This window comes from Mytilus trossulus, chromosome 1 (genome assembly GCF_036588685.1).
Source record: "Mytilus trossulus isolate FHL-02 chromosome 1, PNRI_Mtr1.1.1.hap1, whole genome shotgun sequence".
NCBI classification, from domain to species: Eukaryota; Metazoa; Mollusca; class Bivalvia; order Mytilida; family Mytilidae; genus Mytilus; species Mytilus trossulus.
In genome coordinates, this window is record NC_086373.1 from 73,605,163 (window position 1) to 73,623,773 (window position 18,611).

The following is an 18,611-nucleotide window of genomic DNA, read 5'->3' on the forward strand; positions in this document are numbered from 1 at the left end:
TCAATAATTATTGTTAAATTGGCAATTAATCGGTTCCTTACCCAACTTTGCATTCCGGCAATTAGTCTCCAATGTAACAATAATATTTTTATTATTGTTACATTTCCATGTAACCGTAGCCAGTGCCTTAATAATATTATACCATGAAATACGAGGTTAAAACTATATTTGAGCAAACATTTATAGAAAGTTAACATCAACATGCATACTAACTTTCAAATTGATGTAATCACATCTTCATGCTAAACATGATTGGTTTTCCCATTTGAATGGTTTTACACTAGTAATTTGTTGAGGCCATTTATAGCTGTTATATGTTATATAGGTTTTTTTCTTTCTGAGACAAGTGCCTGTGCTTGTTGTTCGATGTGAGCCAAGGCTCATTGTTCAAGATCGTACTTTGACCTATAATGGTTTACTTTTATGAATTGTGACTTAGGTTGAGATTTGTCTCATTTGTACTCCTACCACATCTTCTAATATCTTTATATGGTTAACCCAAACCATTATGCAGATACTAGACTGCCTGTCAAATCATGACAGAACTGAACTCCATTTTACATGTTGATGCTATTTCATCTTTTAAAAGGTCGTGTTTTGACAAGTCATTTATTTATAATTATATTATGCTCATTTATTCAAGCTTCTTTTAACAAAACACCGAAATCTGACGAATGTGATGTTTTTTTATGCAGTAATTTTATTCACGAGTCATAATTTTTGACACATCTATATATGAATGTGACTCAATATCCAAATCCTGAGTAGAGAAAGTTCAAGAAGATTTTGATTCAGAGCTGATTTAGTGTTCTTCTCATGGCCTTTTAGCATTATAAATGGTAATGTGTTGTTATATTGCTTAAATGTTTTGATTGATTGGATGAGGTCCTTCATCTTTAATAATTTTATACTGTTTTTCTCTATTCTTTATTTTTAGGGCTATTTTTGCCAATTCTTAATTTGCCTAGCCATTTATTCTGCACTTTTGTTCATTATTCTCTATTTTGAAAACCCCAACCAGACCCTACTGTATAGAATTGGAGACAATAATGCAAATACTATTGTATTATTTGTCTCTGGTTGTGCTGGTGCAGGACTTTCCGAGGTTAGGGGAACGGGATGTCAGAGCACTGAAAAACATGCACAGCCCTGACGAATTGTATACATGTATGTGCCTGTCCAATGTCAAAAGGCTGTAATTCAGGGTTTTCTTTGGTAGATAGCTGTTATATCTATTTTGTGTATTGTTTGGACTTAAATAAGATTGTTAGTTTTTTCATTTTAATTGTTAAACATTGTGGAATGCTGAGGCCTTTTTTATATTACTATAAGGTATGAGTTTTGCTCATAGTTGAAGGCCATATGATTACCTACATTGATTTAATCTGCATCATTTGGACACTGTTGGATTGTTGTCTCATTGTCAATCATAACCACCACCTTTTGTAAAGTGATTACTGTAGATAAACACATTAACCAACTCTACCAGTGAAGCGCCTACTTTTATTTGATTTGGAACACTAGTTTCAGTTGAAATGATAGAAACTGTTAAAAAAAAATCCAAGGACCACAACTCTGCACAAAATATTCAGACTGGATCAAAATTTGAACTTGATCTGTAACTTGTAATGAAAACCAATGTACCAATTATTGAATAAATATCTTCAAGCAAGGCAGTAAAAATGCTGAAAACTTAATATTTGAGTGAATTTGTTAAGTCCAAGGACCATAACTCTGCACAAAATCTTCAAACTAGAACAAAATTTAAACTTGATTAGTAACACGTCATAAAATAACAATACAAAAAGTATCAAATCAATATCTTCGAGCTGGAAGAAAAAAAGTGGTGAAAACTGATTTGCTGGAAGGGCGCCAGGACAGCCTGAAAGACAGACAAACAGAGTGCAAAACTAAAGTATTCTGAACGAAGGAGACTAATAAAACTGATGACAAGAGGCTAGAAAAAAGTAAGAAATTAAAAATTGATAAATTTTATTTCTTTTTTCCATGTTTTTGTCTGGTATCAACATTTTGTGGGACTTTTTTGGTCTGTGGCATATAATTGGATGTAACCTGCATCATGACAGTCAATGACATACAAGATAAACATGCCACACAGGCAAACCATGTGGTGCCATCAGCTACTGATGAAAACCAGTCAGAAAACAATGCTAGATAAACAGTTATTGAAATGCCTGTAAAAGCAAGCAAGCCAGAAGTGGCATGATAAAGTTTCATGTCTACTAATTTTGCCGGTAAACGAAAAATATTGTAGTATTTTAATCCAATGCCTCCTATTGTTTGCAATATCAAGTAACATAAAGTTCCAACTCCAAACCATGAATGCCAGGTTTGAAAGTGTGGTTTATTATTTCTGTCTTTGTTCAGGTAAATAGCAGTGAAGCCTCCAGCTGCACACACAACTCCAAAAAACATCATGACCCCATGTATTGTCCCTCGAATCAATCGGCTCCAACTTAAAAACAATGAGCTTTGTTGGTTAAACAGCATTATAGCTTCAAACATAAGGAACATCATCTAAAATAAATGTAAAAGAATTAAAACATCACTTGCATTAAATGTAGGATAGACACTATCTTTCTTTATTTTACTTTCAACTCGAACCATATACTACTAAGGGGAGACAATTCTCTGTTTTTTACAAAATGTAGAGTTTTGAAGTAATGAATAAAAGTAGACATTTTTTCCTCAAAAAATAATATTATTTAACTCATTCAAGCCAATATTTCAAGACAGTTAGTATCCAAATTACTTACAGCTATTGTCATTAGTGTAGGATGCCATGAAAATAGACCTGAAATTTAAAAAAAAAAGATGTTCATCTTAAAAACAAAAACTATATAAGAGGGGGGGCAAGGGGGGTCCTCATAACAGCAAAACAGTGAATTGAATTGGTGAAAAACAGATAACAAGGAATTGAAAAGGGACAATAACAGATAACAGTAAATGAAATATGAAAATAAATCTGTCGAGGACCAATCAAGTAGATGACTCGTAGATCTTAGTATATAACTTGTGGTATGGACCTAGAAAATTGTAATTTATGTAAACCAGACGTTTCGGCCGTTGAGGCAGTTCTGCCTTGGTTATTTTTTCCGTAACTTGTACAATAAGTTATAGTATAGATGTTGAATTTTTCTGAACGAAATTACTAGTTTCTGTTTTTTGAATATGAATAATTTGGGTACAGCATTGGAGAAGCTGTAGGATTTTTAAAAAGGTATTTGTCGAAAAATTAAATTAAACACACATCTGTTTTTGCATCACTGGTTTCTGAGCTTCAATTTTCGCCATGTGAAGCAGTTAAAAAGCTTTTAAAAAGTATGGTGGTCAGGGTTCTCTTTCATGTAAGCACTTATAATATAAATGCTATGATGTTGTATAATTCCCAAAGCCATAATTCAAACCCATACCACTTAGTAATGTAAAACAGTCCAAAGGAGAAAAATAACAGCCTAATTTATCCACAAAATAATGATTGAGAAACTTAGTAACACAGTAACAAACTTCAACTACTGAATCCAGGCTCCTGACTTGGAAATAGGCACATACAGAATGTGACTGCGTCAACTTAAGCATGCTAGTTGGTGTACAATCCTGCCCTAATCAGGGACAGTGGTGTAATAGTACAGTATAAAGATTATTATGTGGTCATTGAATAAAAAAAATCTAATATATATGGTGTACCAATGCTTTTTCATAACACAATCAATACTATAAGTTATTGTACAAGTAATAAGTGAATTCTAATTTGTACAAAATGCTGCATGTTCACAGACAACAGAATGTATTACAAAGAATAATAATAAAATATACTGCAATGGTCCTGGGTCCAATTGATTTTAATATGTTTATGTGATGTATGTTACTGAAATTCTTCTGCAAATAGAGGGCCACCCAATATTACCAGCAGAAAGACCCCAATAGATACAAAATTGTAAAGAAGATGTGGTAAGCGTGCCAATAAGACTATTATCCATTCAACTGTTCAAATCACAATTTTCAGTTATCTTCAATTTCTCACGGAAAATTGGCTGTCAAAATGCCAAAATTCCAATTTTCAATAACAGTTAACAGCAAATAGATTCTCACAATAACAGATAACAAAATAGATAATAGTACTATAACAGCTAACAAAGAATAGGACAAGAACAGCTAACAGTAAATATATTTTCAGAATAACAGATAACAAAGAATTAAAAAGGGCCATAACAGCATAACAGTTAAACCCCTTGCCCCCCCTCATATAAATGTATAAAATAAAAATAACTATTAAAAAATTAAGTTAAAGATTATAAACAATAAAATCAGAAGATGACTGATAATCCCTAAATGGAGGCAATTTTTATAGTTTATCCATCTTTTCAAAATCGCTTTTTAAATAAGTTTGCTGCTGCATATTTATGGTATCTTTATGCTCCTCTGCAGACCTATAAATATATGTCTGATATAACTTAAAATCACCAACACATCCCTGCTTTCATGATATTCATGTATTCATGAATAAAGTAGAATATTCATGAATATTCATGAATATTCCACTTCCATTCATGGTTACTATTCCAGTGTCAAAATTATTCATGAATATGAAACATGAATTAAGTGGAATATACATGAATTCTTAATAACTGTTTGGAGACAACAAATAAATGTTCTTAAAATGCTAGTCACTTACTATATCATAGTATAATCAAGTTTCCTTCATTCAAAATTGTTTTTTTGTGGTAATAAAACCCTTTTTGTCAATATGAATAAACATGAATAAGAATGAATGTTTGGACTTAGAATTTTTTTGCATACATTTCATGAATAAGAATGAATAATGAGGAATAAATTTTGGACTTAGAATATTTTTTCCATTGTGTGACAAACATGAATAAGCATGAATAAAGCTGCATGATAATGACTCAGAACTATTTGTGGTAAACGGCATAAAAATTGATAATGAAATTTGTTCTAGGACTTTTGTATACGTATATTTTTACTTGATTGTTGATGCGGAATAACATACATGTACATGTATGTATTCCACAGTTAAATGAAAAAAATATATGATAATTTTAATAGATAGCTCATGTAGGTGATATTCATAACATCTTTATACAAAACACTGATGTCAAGAAAATAATAAGCAACAAAAGTGACTTTCAGTCATGTGTCATAGATGTTTTCCTGGGCTATTGGTACTTTACGGAACGGAACGGAACGGAACGGAACGGAACGGAATTTCATTTAAGGTATCCAAAGGGGGCATTTATCAAAATTTCGAAAAATCTTTAAAACAAAACAAACTTTAAAATTTCTGTGTTTTACGGTTTTCCATATACAAATAACACAAATGAATACTTAATCTCATCTTCACAGGTGAAATGTGTAATAATGTATAACATCGGGAACTATTCTGTAGATGAATATGTCGGATTGTCCTGATAAATTATCATGAAATTAACGCATTTGCAAGTCATGCATTATGATATCTAGACTGACCTCACGTCGTCCTTTCCGACGATGATTAGAAACATTGGTTCTGATTTTAACTTTTTAAATTTATTATTCCGTTCCGTTCCGTTCCGCAAAGTACCAATTGCTCTGAGGAATTGGTATTTAACGGAATCGAACGGAACAGACATCTTTAATGTAATTAAAGCAGTATGATAAAAAAAAATTGTCTGACACCTCTTTTTGCATGAGTGGTATGTGTTTTAGATAGCATTTTCGACTTGATCAATAATAAAAAATTTAACACAAAGGCAGGTTACACAAAAAGTCTTTCTCCTTCCATCGGTAATTATATTTTAAAAAAGAGGCCTTCAACAGCCCGTTCCGACGATGATTAGAGACAGTGATCAAGTTGAATCTGATTTAAACTTTTTAATTTATTATTCCGTTCCGTTCCGTTCCGCAAAGTACCAATTGCTCTGAGGAATTGGTATTTAACGGAATCGAACGGAACCAGACATTTATAATGTAATAAAAGCAGTATGATAAAAAAAAATGTGTCTGACACCCCTTTTTGCAGAAGAAATAAGTGTTTTAGATAGCATTCCCGACCAGATAAATAATTAAGAATTTAACACAAAGGCCGGATAGAAAAAAAGTCTTACTTCTTCCATTGGTAATTATATTTTTTTAAAAGAGGCCTCCCACCTCTCGTTCCGACGAGGATTAGAAACAGTGATCAAGTTGAATCTGATTTAAACTTTTTAATTTATTATCTGTTCCGTTCCGTTCCGCAAAGTACCAATTGCTCTGAGGAATTGGTATTTAACGGAATCGAACGGAACCAGACATTTATAATGTAATAAAAGCAGTATGATAAAAAAAAATGTGTCTGACAACCCTTTTTGCAGAAGAAATAAGTGTTTTAGATAGCATTCCCGACCTGATAAATAATTAAGAATTTAAAACAAAGGCAGCTTAGACAAAAAGTCTTACTCCTTCCATTGGTAATTATATTTTTTTAAAAGAGGCCTCCCACCTCTCGTTCCGACGAGGATTAGAAACAGTGATCAAGTTGAATCTGATTTAAACTTTTTAATTTATTATTCCGTTCCGTTCCGTTCCGCAAAGTACCAATTGCTCTGAGGAATTGGTATTTAACGGAATCGAACAGAACCAGACATTTATAATGTAATAAAAGCAGTATGATAAAAAAAAATGTGTCTGACACCTCTTTTTGCAGAAGAAATAAGTGTTTTAGATAGCATTCCCGACCAGATAAATAATTAAGAATTTAACACAAAGGCCGGATAGACAAAAAGTCTTACTTCTTCCATTCGTAATTATATTTTTTAAAAGAGGCCTCCCACCTCTCGTTCAGACGAGGATTAGAAATATTGATTAAGTTGAATCTGATTTAAACTTTTTAATTTATTATTCCGTTCCGTTCCGTTCCGCAAAGTACCAATTGCTCTGAGGAATTGGTATTTAACGGAATCGAACGGAAACAGACATCTATAATGTAATAAAAACCTGTTCTTTATATTCCTTATAAATTTTCTATTTGTAGACTGCCTACGGATTTATATTGCTCTGATGGGACCCGAGATTAAGGGGGCCAATGGGGGGGGGGCCTGAAAAAATATATTTGTTTTTTATTTCAAGTCCGATTTTGATGAGTTTTTTTTACATTAAATTCCTGATAAAAAGCCATGCCTGCCGGGCATTTTTCACATTGCACGTTCCGCAAAGTTCCAATTGGTCTGAGGAATTGGTATTTAACGGAATCGAACAGAAACAGACATCTACAAATGTAATAAAATCAGCATGATAAAAAAAAGGCTGACACTTCTTTTTTGAATGAGTGGTAATTGTTTTAGATAGCATTCTCGACCTGATCATTAATAAATAATTTAACACAAATGCAGGTTACCCAAAATCCATCCATTCCTTATTATATTTTAAAATTTAAAAATGATGAAATGGGCAAAAAAAAGTTGTCGTTAATTATTAAAGTTCGGAATGAGATGCTACATTTGTATGTCTAAAGTAATGTTGATCCTCTTGGTATTCATTTGAATGTAAGTTTTAAATTGTGCTAATGAATATCATGCATGTGTATTTAAGTTAAAAAAAAATGAAAAAAAATGTCTTGAATAAAAACAAAGCTCTCGTCAATTATACCCGGCGTCATTACAGTGGTTACAAATGAAAATATCAAAATCAACCTTTTATTAAATTAGAAGTCCGCAACTTTGACAATATACAGTGCGAATGACATAAGCTTTTGATGTAGAAATACAAGTGTACTTAAACTATGACAGTGTCAAATTTTTAATTACTGTAACGGTTATTGGGTTCGGGATTGTGTACTTGTTTTTATGTTGTTCGTTCTATAAATAAAGTTTGAGTACTGCAGACGTCTTTTTGTCACAGCCAAGCTTTTTGTAGATCTCTGCTATTTGTGTTGCCAAATAGGACCCACGTTGCTTGAGAAATGTTTCAGGCATCACACTGGTGTCAGAAGTGTCGACTATTGTGAATTTATTCGACTGAGAAGTTTGGAAATTCATCGGAAAGTTGCCAGTTTGGAAAACCACGTGAGTTGACGATTGGGCGATCCAGATGCGGATCCCTGTCAATCACAACCCAAACATAATTATTCCGGTGAGATCGTATGATTTTTATACTTTAAATACTGAAAATTGTTTTAATTTTACAAAAAATTTAGCTGACGAAAATTTGCATTTGAAAAAAAATAATTCCGGTGGCTCCGACCTCGTCACCAAATTACCGGACATACAAAAACATTTTTATTTTTTAATTTATTTTTTTTTAGTCAAGATTTGCATTTTGTATCATAATGATTTGCATATTTTTTGACTGTTTCATGTAATACGTGTTTTTTAAGTATTACAGATCGAATTTAGAAAATAAAGGACTTATGAGTGAAACTGTTCTACACAACTATCTCAGGTCTATTCCACTGGTCATCACACAACAGACAAAATATTAATTTTCACCTGCTAAGAGACGGGCTTCATCCTAAAAGAATATGGGCACAAAAGTGGTTTAGAAAATTACCACTTGACATATGCCAAGAGTATTGGTTAGATAGGGAATCATTTTCAGTACACGTCGATCCACAGGATTGAAAATTACAATCTTTTATAAATTGCAATTTAATAATAAACAAGAATGACGATACAGTAGTAGAGACGGGTTCTTATCGAAAAGTCAGCGAAGATTCCCCGCCAAATGGTGATCAGTTGGGCATAAAAATGCTTAACGTGTTAGAAAGAATGGGGAACGACATGGGAACCTTGGCTGACACCATGACATATGTTTAGAAAACAGGATGAGGTTTCTGCCAATACAATGCAGCTACTCTACCAACAAAGTAGAAGTATAGAAGAATTGAACAATACGTTTTTGCAGAACCGGGAGACATCGAAATCCGACATTAAGAGCACAGGAACTAATACTTCCGGTTACACAGTTGACGATTTTTCTGGGTCTTCTATTTGTCCAAAGTATGGATTATATGATGGAAATAATGAACACCTAGACCCTAAGTTAGGCGAAAACAAACCAGTTGACAGTTTCGCGTTGGCCAAGAGAACAGTCACCGACAATCTCTGTTCGGTCAAGATAGCAAGCCGAAATCGGATTTACAATTCGGTCGTGGGAACAGTCCCAGACCACCTTCATTTAGTTTAGATAATCAACCAATAGGATATTTGCAGTTCGGTCGAGGGAACAGTCCCAGGCCATCGTCCCAGAATACAGATGATGACATACAGACCGGAAGTTTGCAGTTTGGTCGCGGGAACAGTCCCAGACCAAATGCAAATTCACACACCATTGTCATCAACACAGAGGGATACAACAACACAGAATTTAGATGATGACAGACAGAACGGGAGTTTGCAGTTTGGTCGCGGGAACAGTCCCAGACCAAATGCTAATTCACACACACCATTGTCATCAACACCAAGGGATACCACAACACTCCCCCCTTTTAAACCGTTGTTAAGCACTATAGAAAGATGGGAGTCTAGGTCGAGTTCTATGAACACAAATAATAGACAAGATTTGATAAGAAACATACAACCTTCGTTTTCTAGTGATATTGAAGCTACAGTAGTAACAATACACAGCAGACAAGACAAAAAGTACCAAAGAGTGACGTTCCCCACCAAAAACTTCCAACATTCGACGGGAAGGATGATTATGAGGGGTTTATTATCCCATTCAACAGGGCAGCTAGGAGAAACGAATGGACAGAGGAGGAAAAGTTAGATAGGTACATTGAATGCCTGCGAGGACAGGCGAGTAAATTTATGACCGCAATTCCTCGACAGGAAAGAGATAGTTTTGAATCCATTTCGCGTCACATGGAAAACAGGTTCAACCGAAAAGAGCCCCCATCCACTGCACGAAAAAAACTATCTGATTTAAGACAACACAATGAAAAGAATGAAGAGCTTGCTGAAGAATTAAGACGATTAGTCTCAAGAGCATACCCAACAAGTAGTATCGAGTTACAAGAGGAACTTGCAGCGGAACACTTTTTGAAGGGCCACAAGTACGCCAAAATAGCATATGAAGCTTTAAACCACCAACCTAAGACTGTATCTTCAGCACTAGATATTGTTGTACAACTACAACACAATTATCATGCAGGGATGTTGATTATAATACAAAACAAAGGACCAGACGCGTTACGTGGAAAGATGAAGAGGAAAACAGTACTGACCAATATGAAGTGATGGACAGCGTTAGGCAGTTGGTAAATTCATTTCGGAAACCAGATAATCAAACATTACAGAATGAAATCAAAGCACTAAGAGATCTTTTAGAAAGGGCCATGCTGCATGATTCAAAACCAGCTACCTTGACAGCACAGTCAACGGGATGTTATTTATGTGGCGATAAAAGCCATTTCAAACGTGATTGTCCCAAAAGATCACGATCCCCCAGCCCTATGAGAAGACAAGATACTGGTGCTGATTGTGAATGGAGATATATTATCAAATTGGCAGAGGACAAGATTTACTCATTCCAATTCAAGTCAATGACAATAAGGTCGATGCTATTGTTGATACAGGAGCAGATGTAACGGTACTTTCAAGATCCTTTGCAAATTGTATTGATTTGAGCGGTACTACCGGTTTAAAAGCTTGCTTATTTTGCAGAAAATGGGAAAGAAATGGAGGCTGACATGAATATTGTTGCAAAGCTTCAACTGGGTAAAAAGGAGATAATTTGGAAAGTATGTATTGCCCCCATAAGAGATGATATTTTAATTGGAATAGACTTACTGAAAGAAGTAGATGGTATCATAATGGCCAAACAAGGTGATCTGCTGATAAATAATGAGCTGATACCAGGACGGTATCGAAAAGAAAATGATTGCCAAATATCAAGAGTGACGGCTGAAATGGAACCCACTTTAGATACTTTAAAGCCCATGGACGAGACAGATGTATATGGAGGAGTTGAAAGTCTAAAAGAAAGTATTGTTGATGTTTTAGACCCAGCTTCCTTACAAGACAATAACAACACTGGGTCGGTTTTAGTGGAAACTCGCCTACAGGATAATCTTGAAAAAGATAATGTTTCAGACATGGACGAGGTAAGTGCGATTGGTTCAAATGTGCCACATGAGCCGAGGACACAGGCTCCAGACTCAGGTGGGTTTGAGAACAAGAATATTAAGCTTTCGCAAGAATTTGTTGTCGAAATTTCAGATGCTTATGATGCGGCTAACGACGATAAATCTGATAGTTCAAAGAAAGAGAATTCACTATTTGAAGACTATATCATATGTTCATTAGAACAGACGATACAAAGTTTAGATTCGGGCAAGAATTCAACCAAACAAGATGATGAATCAGAACAGAAGGAGATTATATCACGTGATTCGGGGACACTGAGTCCAGTCTCAAGTGGTAGTAAGACCCATGCAAACGTAACCAAGAAGATAGGGTCTCTCAATGATGCTTTAAATCCAAAGATTTCACCCAAGATGGATGACAGTTCAGATTCCAGTGAGTCGAGGACACAGGCTCCAGACTTACCTGGGAATCATCAGATGACAAAAGAAAAGCACCCACCTAAAATCAGTCGATATGGACGCAAAATAAACCAACCCTTACGTTTCAAAGATTGACAAAAACATTTGTGCAAAAAAATAAGAGATATTCTTATTGAGAACTGTCTGTTTATGAAGAAAAGGGGGAATAGTGTAACGGTTATTGGGTTCGGGATTGTGTACTTGTTTTTATGTTGTTCGTTCTATAAATAAAGTTTGAGTACTGCAGACGTCTCTTTGTCACAGCCAAGCTTTTTGAAGATCTCTGCTATTTGTGGTGCCAAATATGACCCACGTTGCTTGAGAAGTGTTTCAGGCATCACATTACATTGTGTTAAACTCGCACGTCAATCTTTTGTCTGTCAAGTTTTGATCACTGTTTCTAATCATCTTCGGAAGGCCCCTTTTTTAATTTATAATTACCAATGGAAGTAGAAAGACCTTTTGTCGAACCTGTCTTTGTGTTATTTTTTATACGTCCGTCAATTTTGACGGGACGTATTATGGTATACAAATGTCAAGTGTCCGTCCGTCCGTCCGCCCGTCTGTCCGTCTGTCCGGTGTAAACATGTCGCACCGTAACTTGAGAACGACTTATCCAAATTTCATGAAACTTAACATAGTTGTTTCTTATGATGGTCAAATGATCTGTATACTTTTTTGTGAAAATAAGATTACAACTTTTTGAGTTACGGCACTTTGTAACTAACACAGGGGTGTGTTTTTTCACATGTCGCACCGTATCTCAAAAACGATTCTTGATTATGGCTTAAAACTTTAAATACTTCTTAGTTATATTAATCTTAATATCTGTATACTTTTTGGTGATGATTCAAAATTTAATTTTTGTGTTATTGAGTTATTAAGGGGGGGTTTACATGTCGCACCATATCTCAAAAACGATTTATGATTATTGCTTAAAACTTTACACACTTCTTTGTTATATTAATCTAAAGATCTGTATACTTTTTGGTGATGATTCATTTTTATATTTTCGAGTTCTTGAGTTTTTTGTAAAAAAAGAGGGTTTTTTTCACATGTTGCTTAAAACTTAACAGGCTAATGTTGCGTCGGGTTTCCAAATACATCTTGTACAATGATGAATCTTCCTATTGAGCGGGAATAAGGAAGGAGTTAGGATATACTAAGCATGACATCCTGTACAACCCTGTGTTATTCAAAAAAGATTTATGTTTTTTCACAAGACGACGGGCGTATCATGCGCTCATGGCGCAGCTGTTTATTTAAATATTGATCAAGTCGAAATGCTATCTAAAACACTTACCACTCATTCAAAAAAGAAGGGTCTGACTTGTTTTTATCATACTGCTTTTATTACATTATAGATGTCGGTTTCCGTTCGATTCCGTTAAATACCAATTCCTCAGAGCAATTGGTACTTTGCGGAACGGAACGGAACGGAATAATAAATTAAAAAGTTTAAATCAGATTCAACTTGATTACTGTTTCTAATTCTCGTCGGCACGAGAGGTGGAAGGCCTCTTTTAAAAAATATAATTACCAATGGAAGGAGTAAGATTTTTTGTTTTTGTCTAAGCTGCCTTTGTTTTAAATTCTTAATTATTTATCTGGTCGGGAATGCTATCTAAAACACTTATTTCTTCTGCAAAAAGGGGTGTCAGACACATTTTTTTTATCATACTGCTTTTATTACATTATAAATGTCTGGTTCCGTTCGATTCCGTTAAATACCAATTCCTCAGAGCAATTGGTACTTTGCGGAACGGAACGGAACAGAATAATAAATTAAAAAGTTTAAATCATATTCAACTTGATCACTGTTTCTAATCCTCGTCGGAACGAAAGGTGGAAGGCCTCTTTTAAAAAATATAATTACCAATGGAAGAAGTAAGACTTTTTGTCTATCCGGCCTTTGTGTTAAATTCTTAATTATTTATCTGGTCGGGAATGCTATCTAAAACACTTATTTCTTCTGCAAAAAGGGGTGTCAGACACATTTTTTTTTATCATACTGCTTTTATTACATTATAAATGTCTGGTTCCGTTCGATTCCGTTAAATACCAATTCCTCAGAGCAATTGGTACTTTGCGGAACGGAACGGAACGGAACGGAACGGAATAATAAATTAAAAAGTTTAAATCAGATTCAACTTGATTACTGTTTCTAATTCTCGTCGGCACGAGAGGTGGAAGGCCTCTTTTAAAAAATATAATTACCAATGGAAGGAGTAAGATTTTTTGTTTTTGTCTAAGCTGCCTTTGTTTTAAATTCTTAATTATTTATCTGGTCGGGAATGCTATCTAAAACACTTATTTCTTCTGTAAAAAGGGTTGTCAGACACATTTTTTTTTTTATCATACTGCTTTTATTACATTTTAAATGTCTGGTTCCGTTCGATTCCGTTAAATACCAATTCCTCAGAGCAATTGGTACTTTGCGGAACGGAACGGAACGGAATAATAAATTAAAAAGTTTAAATCAGATTCAACTTGATTACTGTTTCTAATCATCGTCGGAACGAGAGGTGGAAGGCCTCTTTTAAAAAATATAATTACCGATGGAAGGAGAAAGACTTTTTGTGTAACCTGCCTTTGTGTTAATTTTTTTATTATTGATCAAGTCGAAAATGCTATCTAAAACACTTATTTCTTCTGCAAAAAGGGGTGTCAGACACATTTTTTTTATCATACTGCTTTTATTACATTATAAATGTCTGGTTCCGTTCGATTCCGTTAAATACCAATTCCTCAGAGCAATTGGTACTTTGCGGAACGGAACGGAACGGAATAATAAATTAAAAAGTTTAAATCAGATTCAACTTGATTACTGTTTCTAATTCTCGTCGGCACGAGAGGTGGAAGGCCTCTTTTAAAAAATATAATTACCAATGGAAGGAGTAAGATTTTTTGTTTTTGTCTAAGCTGCCTTTGTTTTAAATTCTTAATTATTTATCTGGTCGGGAATGCTATCTAAAACACTTATTTCTTCTGCAAAAAGGGGTGTCAGACACATTTTTTTTATCATACTGCTTTTATTACATTATAAATGTCTGGTTCCGTTCGATTCCGTTAAATACCAATTCCTCAGAGCAATTGGTACTTTGCGGAACGGAACGGAACGGAACGGAACGGAATAATAAATTGAAAAGTTTAAATCAGATTCAACTTGATTACTGTTTCTAGTTCTCGTCGGCACGAGAGGTGGAAGGCCTCTTTTAAAAAATATAATTACCAATGGAAGGAGTAAGATTTTTTGTTTTTGTCTAAGCTGCCTTTGTTTTAAATTCTTAATTATTTATCTGGTCGGGAATGCTATCTAAAACACTTATTTCTTCTGCAAAAAGGGGTGTCAGACACATTTTTTTCATCATACTGCTTTTATTACATTATAAATGTCTGGTTCCGTTCGATTCCGTTAAATACCAATTCCTCAGAGCAATTGGTACTTTGCGGAACGGAACGGAACGGAATAATAAATTAAAAAGTTTAAATCAGATTCAACTTGATTACTGTTTCTAATTCTCGTCGGCACGAGAGGTGGAAGGCCTCTTTTAAAAAATATAATTACCGATGGAAGGAGAAAGACTTTTTGTGTAACCTGCCTTTGTGTTAATTTTTTTATTATTGATCAAGTCGAAAATGCTATCTAAAACACTTATTTCTTCTGCAAAAAGGGGTGTCAGACACATTTTTTTTATCATACTGCTTTTATTACATTATAAATGTCTGGTTCCGTTCGATTCCGTTAAATACCAATTCCTCAGAGCAATTGGTACTTTGCGGAACGGAACGGAACGGAATAATAAATTAAAAAGTTTAAATCAGATTCAACTTGATTACTGTTTCTAATTCTCGTCGGCACGAGAGGTGGAAGGCCTCTTTTAAAAAATATAATTACCAATGGAAGGAGTAAGATTTTTTGTTTTTGTCTAAGCTGCCTTTGTTTTAAATTCTTAATTATTTATCTGGTCGGGAATGCTATCTAAAACACTTATTTCTTCTGCAAAAAGGGGTGTCAGACACATTTTTTTTTATCATACTGCTTTTATTACATTATAAATGTCTGGTTCCGTTCGATTCCGTTAAATACCAATTCCTCAGAGCAATTGGTACTTTGCGGAACGGAACGGAACGGAACGGAACGGAACGGAATAATAAATTGAAAAGTTTAAATCAGATTCAACTTGATTACTGTTTCTAGTTCTCGTCGGCACGAGAGGTGGAAGGCCTCTTTTAAAAAATATAATTACCAATGGAAGGAGTAAGATTTTTTGTTTTTGTCTAAGCTGCCTTTGTTTTAAATTCTTAATTATTTATCTGGTCGGGAATGCTATCTAAAACACTTATTTCTTCTGCAAAAAGGGGTGTCAGACACATTTTTTTCATCATACTGCTTTTATTACATTATAAATGTCTGGTTCCGTTCGATTCCGTTAAATACCAATTCCTCAGAGCAATTGGTACTTTGCGGAACGGAACGGAACGGAATAATAAATTAAAAAGTTTAAATCAGATTCAACTTGATTACTGTTTCTAATTCTCGTCGGCACGAGAGGTGGAAGGCTTCTTTTAAAAAATATAATTACCAATGGAAGGAGTAAGATTTTTTGTTTTTGTCTAAGCTGCCTTTGTTTTAAATTCTTAATTATTTATCTGGTCGGGAATGCTATCTAAAACACTTATTTCTTCTGCAAAAAGGGGTGTCAGACACATTTTTTTTATCATACTGCTTTTATTACATTATAAATGTCTGGTTCCGTTCGATTCCGTTAAATACCAATTCCTCAGAGCAATTGGTACTTTGCGGAACGGAACGGAACGGAATAATAAATTAAAAAGTTTAAATCAGATTCAACTTGATCACTGTCTCTAATCATCGTCGGAACGGGCTGTTGTATGCCTCTTTTTTAAAATATAATTACCGATGGAAGGAGAAAGACTTTTTGTGTAACCTGGCTTTGTGTTAAAAAAATTTTTATTGATCAAGTCGAAAATGCTATCTAAAACACATACCACTAATGCAAAAAGAGGTGTCAGACAATTTTTTTTATCATACTGCTTTAATTACATTAAAGATGTCTGTTTCCGTTCGATTCCGTTAAATACCAATTCCTCAGAGCAATTGGTACTTTGCGGAACGGAACGGAACGGAATAATAAATTTAAAAAGTTAAAATCAGAACCAATGTTTCTAATCATCGTCGGAAAGGACGACGTGAGGTCAGTCTAGATATCATAATGCATGACTTGCAAATGCGTTAATTTCATGATAATTTATCAGGACAATCCGACATATTCATTTACAGAATAGTTCCCGATGTTATACATTATTGCACATTTCACCTGTGAAGATGAGATTAAGTATACATTTGTGTTATTTGTATATGGAAAACCGTAAAACACAGAAATTTTAAAGTTTGTTTTGTTTTAAAGATTTTTCGAAATTTTGATAAATGCCCCCTTTGGATACCTTAAATGAAATTCTGTTCCGTTCCGTTCCGTTCCGTAAAGTACCAATAGCCGTTTTCCTGTTCATTTTTGGAGAAAATTAGCGGGTTGGGTAAAGTTAATGAAAGGAAGAAAAGCCAATGCAAAGGACGACGTCAATCCAGCATTAGATAGGCCTACATAAGAATTATTGACAATAACAATTTTTGAACAATTCCCAGATAAATGAGAAAAAATATCATTGCATAATTACAAAATGTTCAAAAAGCTATCCGACTAAACAGGTTTGGATTAAATTCTAGATTAAATAGTGGACAATTTTGCTAGCTTTTAATGAAAGTGATTGTAAAATTCATATTTCACAGCTATCATGATTAAAAAATATTTTAAACTTAAATGTCTGTATTTGCTTTTGGTTTTCAAAAAACCTCTCAAGGACACTTATTTCAATATTCATGGTTAATCTAGAATATTCAACCATTCAATATTCATAGTTATTCTAGAATATTCAACCTTTTAATATTCATGGTTATTCTAGAATATTCAACCTTTCAATATTCATTAAATATTCAAGGTTATTCTAGAGTATGTATTTAGCATTCAAAATTGGGATAGATATATATTTTTCATTCATGGTGATTCTAATCATGCATTATTCATAGACATCCTATTTCATGTTCATGAATATTCTACAGATAATTATTCATGTTTAATCGTGGTTATTCAGTTCATACAATATTCATGTATATTCAAGCTTATTCAGCTCATACAATATTCATGTATATTCAAGCTTAATCAGTTCAAACAATATTCATGTATATTCAAGGTGCCATTTAACATTCATGAATATTCATGAACTGTTACCTTGAATATTCATGAATATTATTCATGAATATTCATGAATTGTTCATGAATATTCATGAATAATTCAAGGTCAGGAAAGCAGGGATATATTGACTGAACTGCAGAGGAGCAATTATTTTAATTCTATTTAAGAAAGTATTGCTCCTATATTGGCTGAACAGACGTGTTAGTATATCTCAGCGTAGATTACCTCAATTTTAATCGCTACATTTATGGTCCCGTGACCAGGAAACACGCTCAAATCAATAAGATCAGGGAACAGAAGCATTTGATGACCTGAAATGTATTTCTACCTTTGTTTTGATAAACAGTAATAATCAATCACAGAATAGATTTTCAAAACAACTTCATTTTTGACAGGTGGTGAAACTGAGGCGATTTTTTTTCTTAATCATAAATGGGGAGGGGGTCAAATGTTTACAGGAAAAGGGAAATTATAAAGTCTCCCTGATCTTTGTTTTAAAATAAAAATAGAGCTGTTTATACTTGAGCCTGGAACAGCCGAATATATCATAAATCCTGTAAAAAGGATAGTGGCAAAGTGAGCAACCATTTTTCAACTGTGAGTTTCAGCCACTACTCACAACTCCTAAACTCACTATCATGGGAAAGTGTTGATTTGAGACAAAAAGATACCTTTTCTAATGAAACTGTTTTAATTTTTTTTTATGTCCATATAAATTGCATTTAATCATCAATTGTTTTATTTTAGTTTAAATTTTCAAAGAAACAAGTAGTTTTACTAAATTTTCAGTAGAAAA

General features: G+C 33.9%; 1 protein-coding gene across 1 annotated transcript; it reads right to left on the reverse strand.

The window, feature by feature from the left end:
* Positions 1–1,975: 1,975 nt before the first annotated feature.
* LOC134684656 (transmembrane reductase CYB561D2-like) lies at positions 1,976–18,492 on the reverse strand. The gene is made up of 3 exons (XM_063543963.1): positions 18,337–18,492; positions 2,778–2,815; positions 1,976–2,538 (listed from the first exon to the last, which is right to left on the reverse strand). The coding sequence occupies exons 1-3, from the start codon at positions 18,401–18,403 to the stop codon at positions 1,993–1,995; spliced, it is 651 nt and encodes a 216-aa protein (XP_063400033.1). The 5' UTR covers positions 18,404–18,492; the 3' UTR covers positions 1,976–1,992.
* Positions 18,493–18,611: the final 119 nt, after the last annotated feature.

Coding starts and splice junctions, on each gene's coding strand:
- LOC134684656 (XM_063543963.1), bottom strand. CDS start 18,403: ATGGTTGCTCACTTTGCCACTATCCTTTTTACAGGATTTATGATATAT. Junction 2,816..18,336: donor TTCGGCTGTTCCAGGCTCAA/GTATAAACAGCT, acceptor TTTAAATTTCAG/GTCTATTTTCATGGCATCCT. Junction 2,539..2,777: donor CTACACTAATGACAATAGCT/GTAAGTAATTTG, acceptor CATTTATTTTAG/ATGATGTTCCTTATGTTTGA.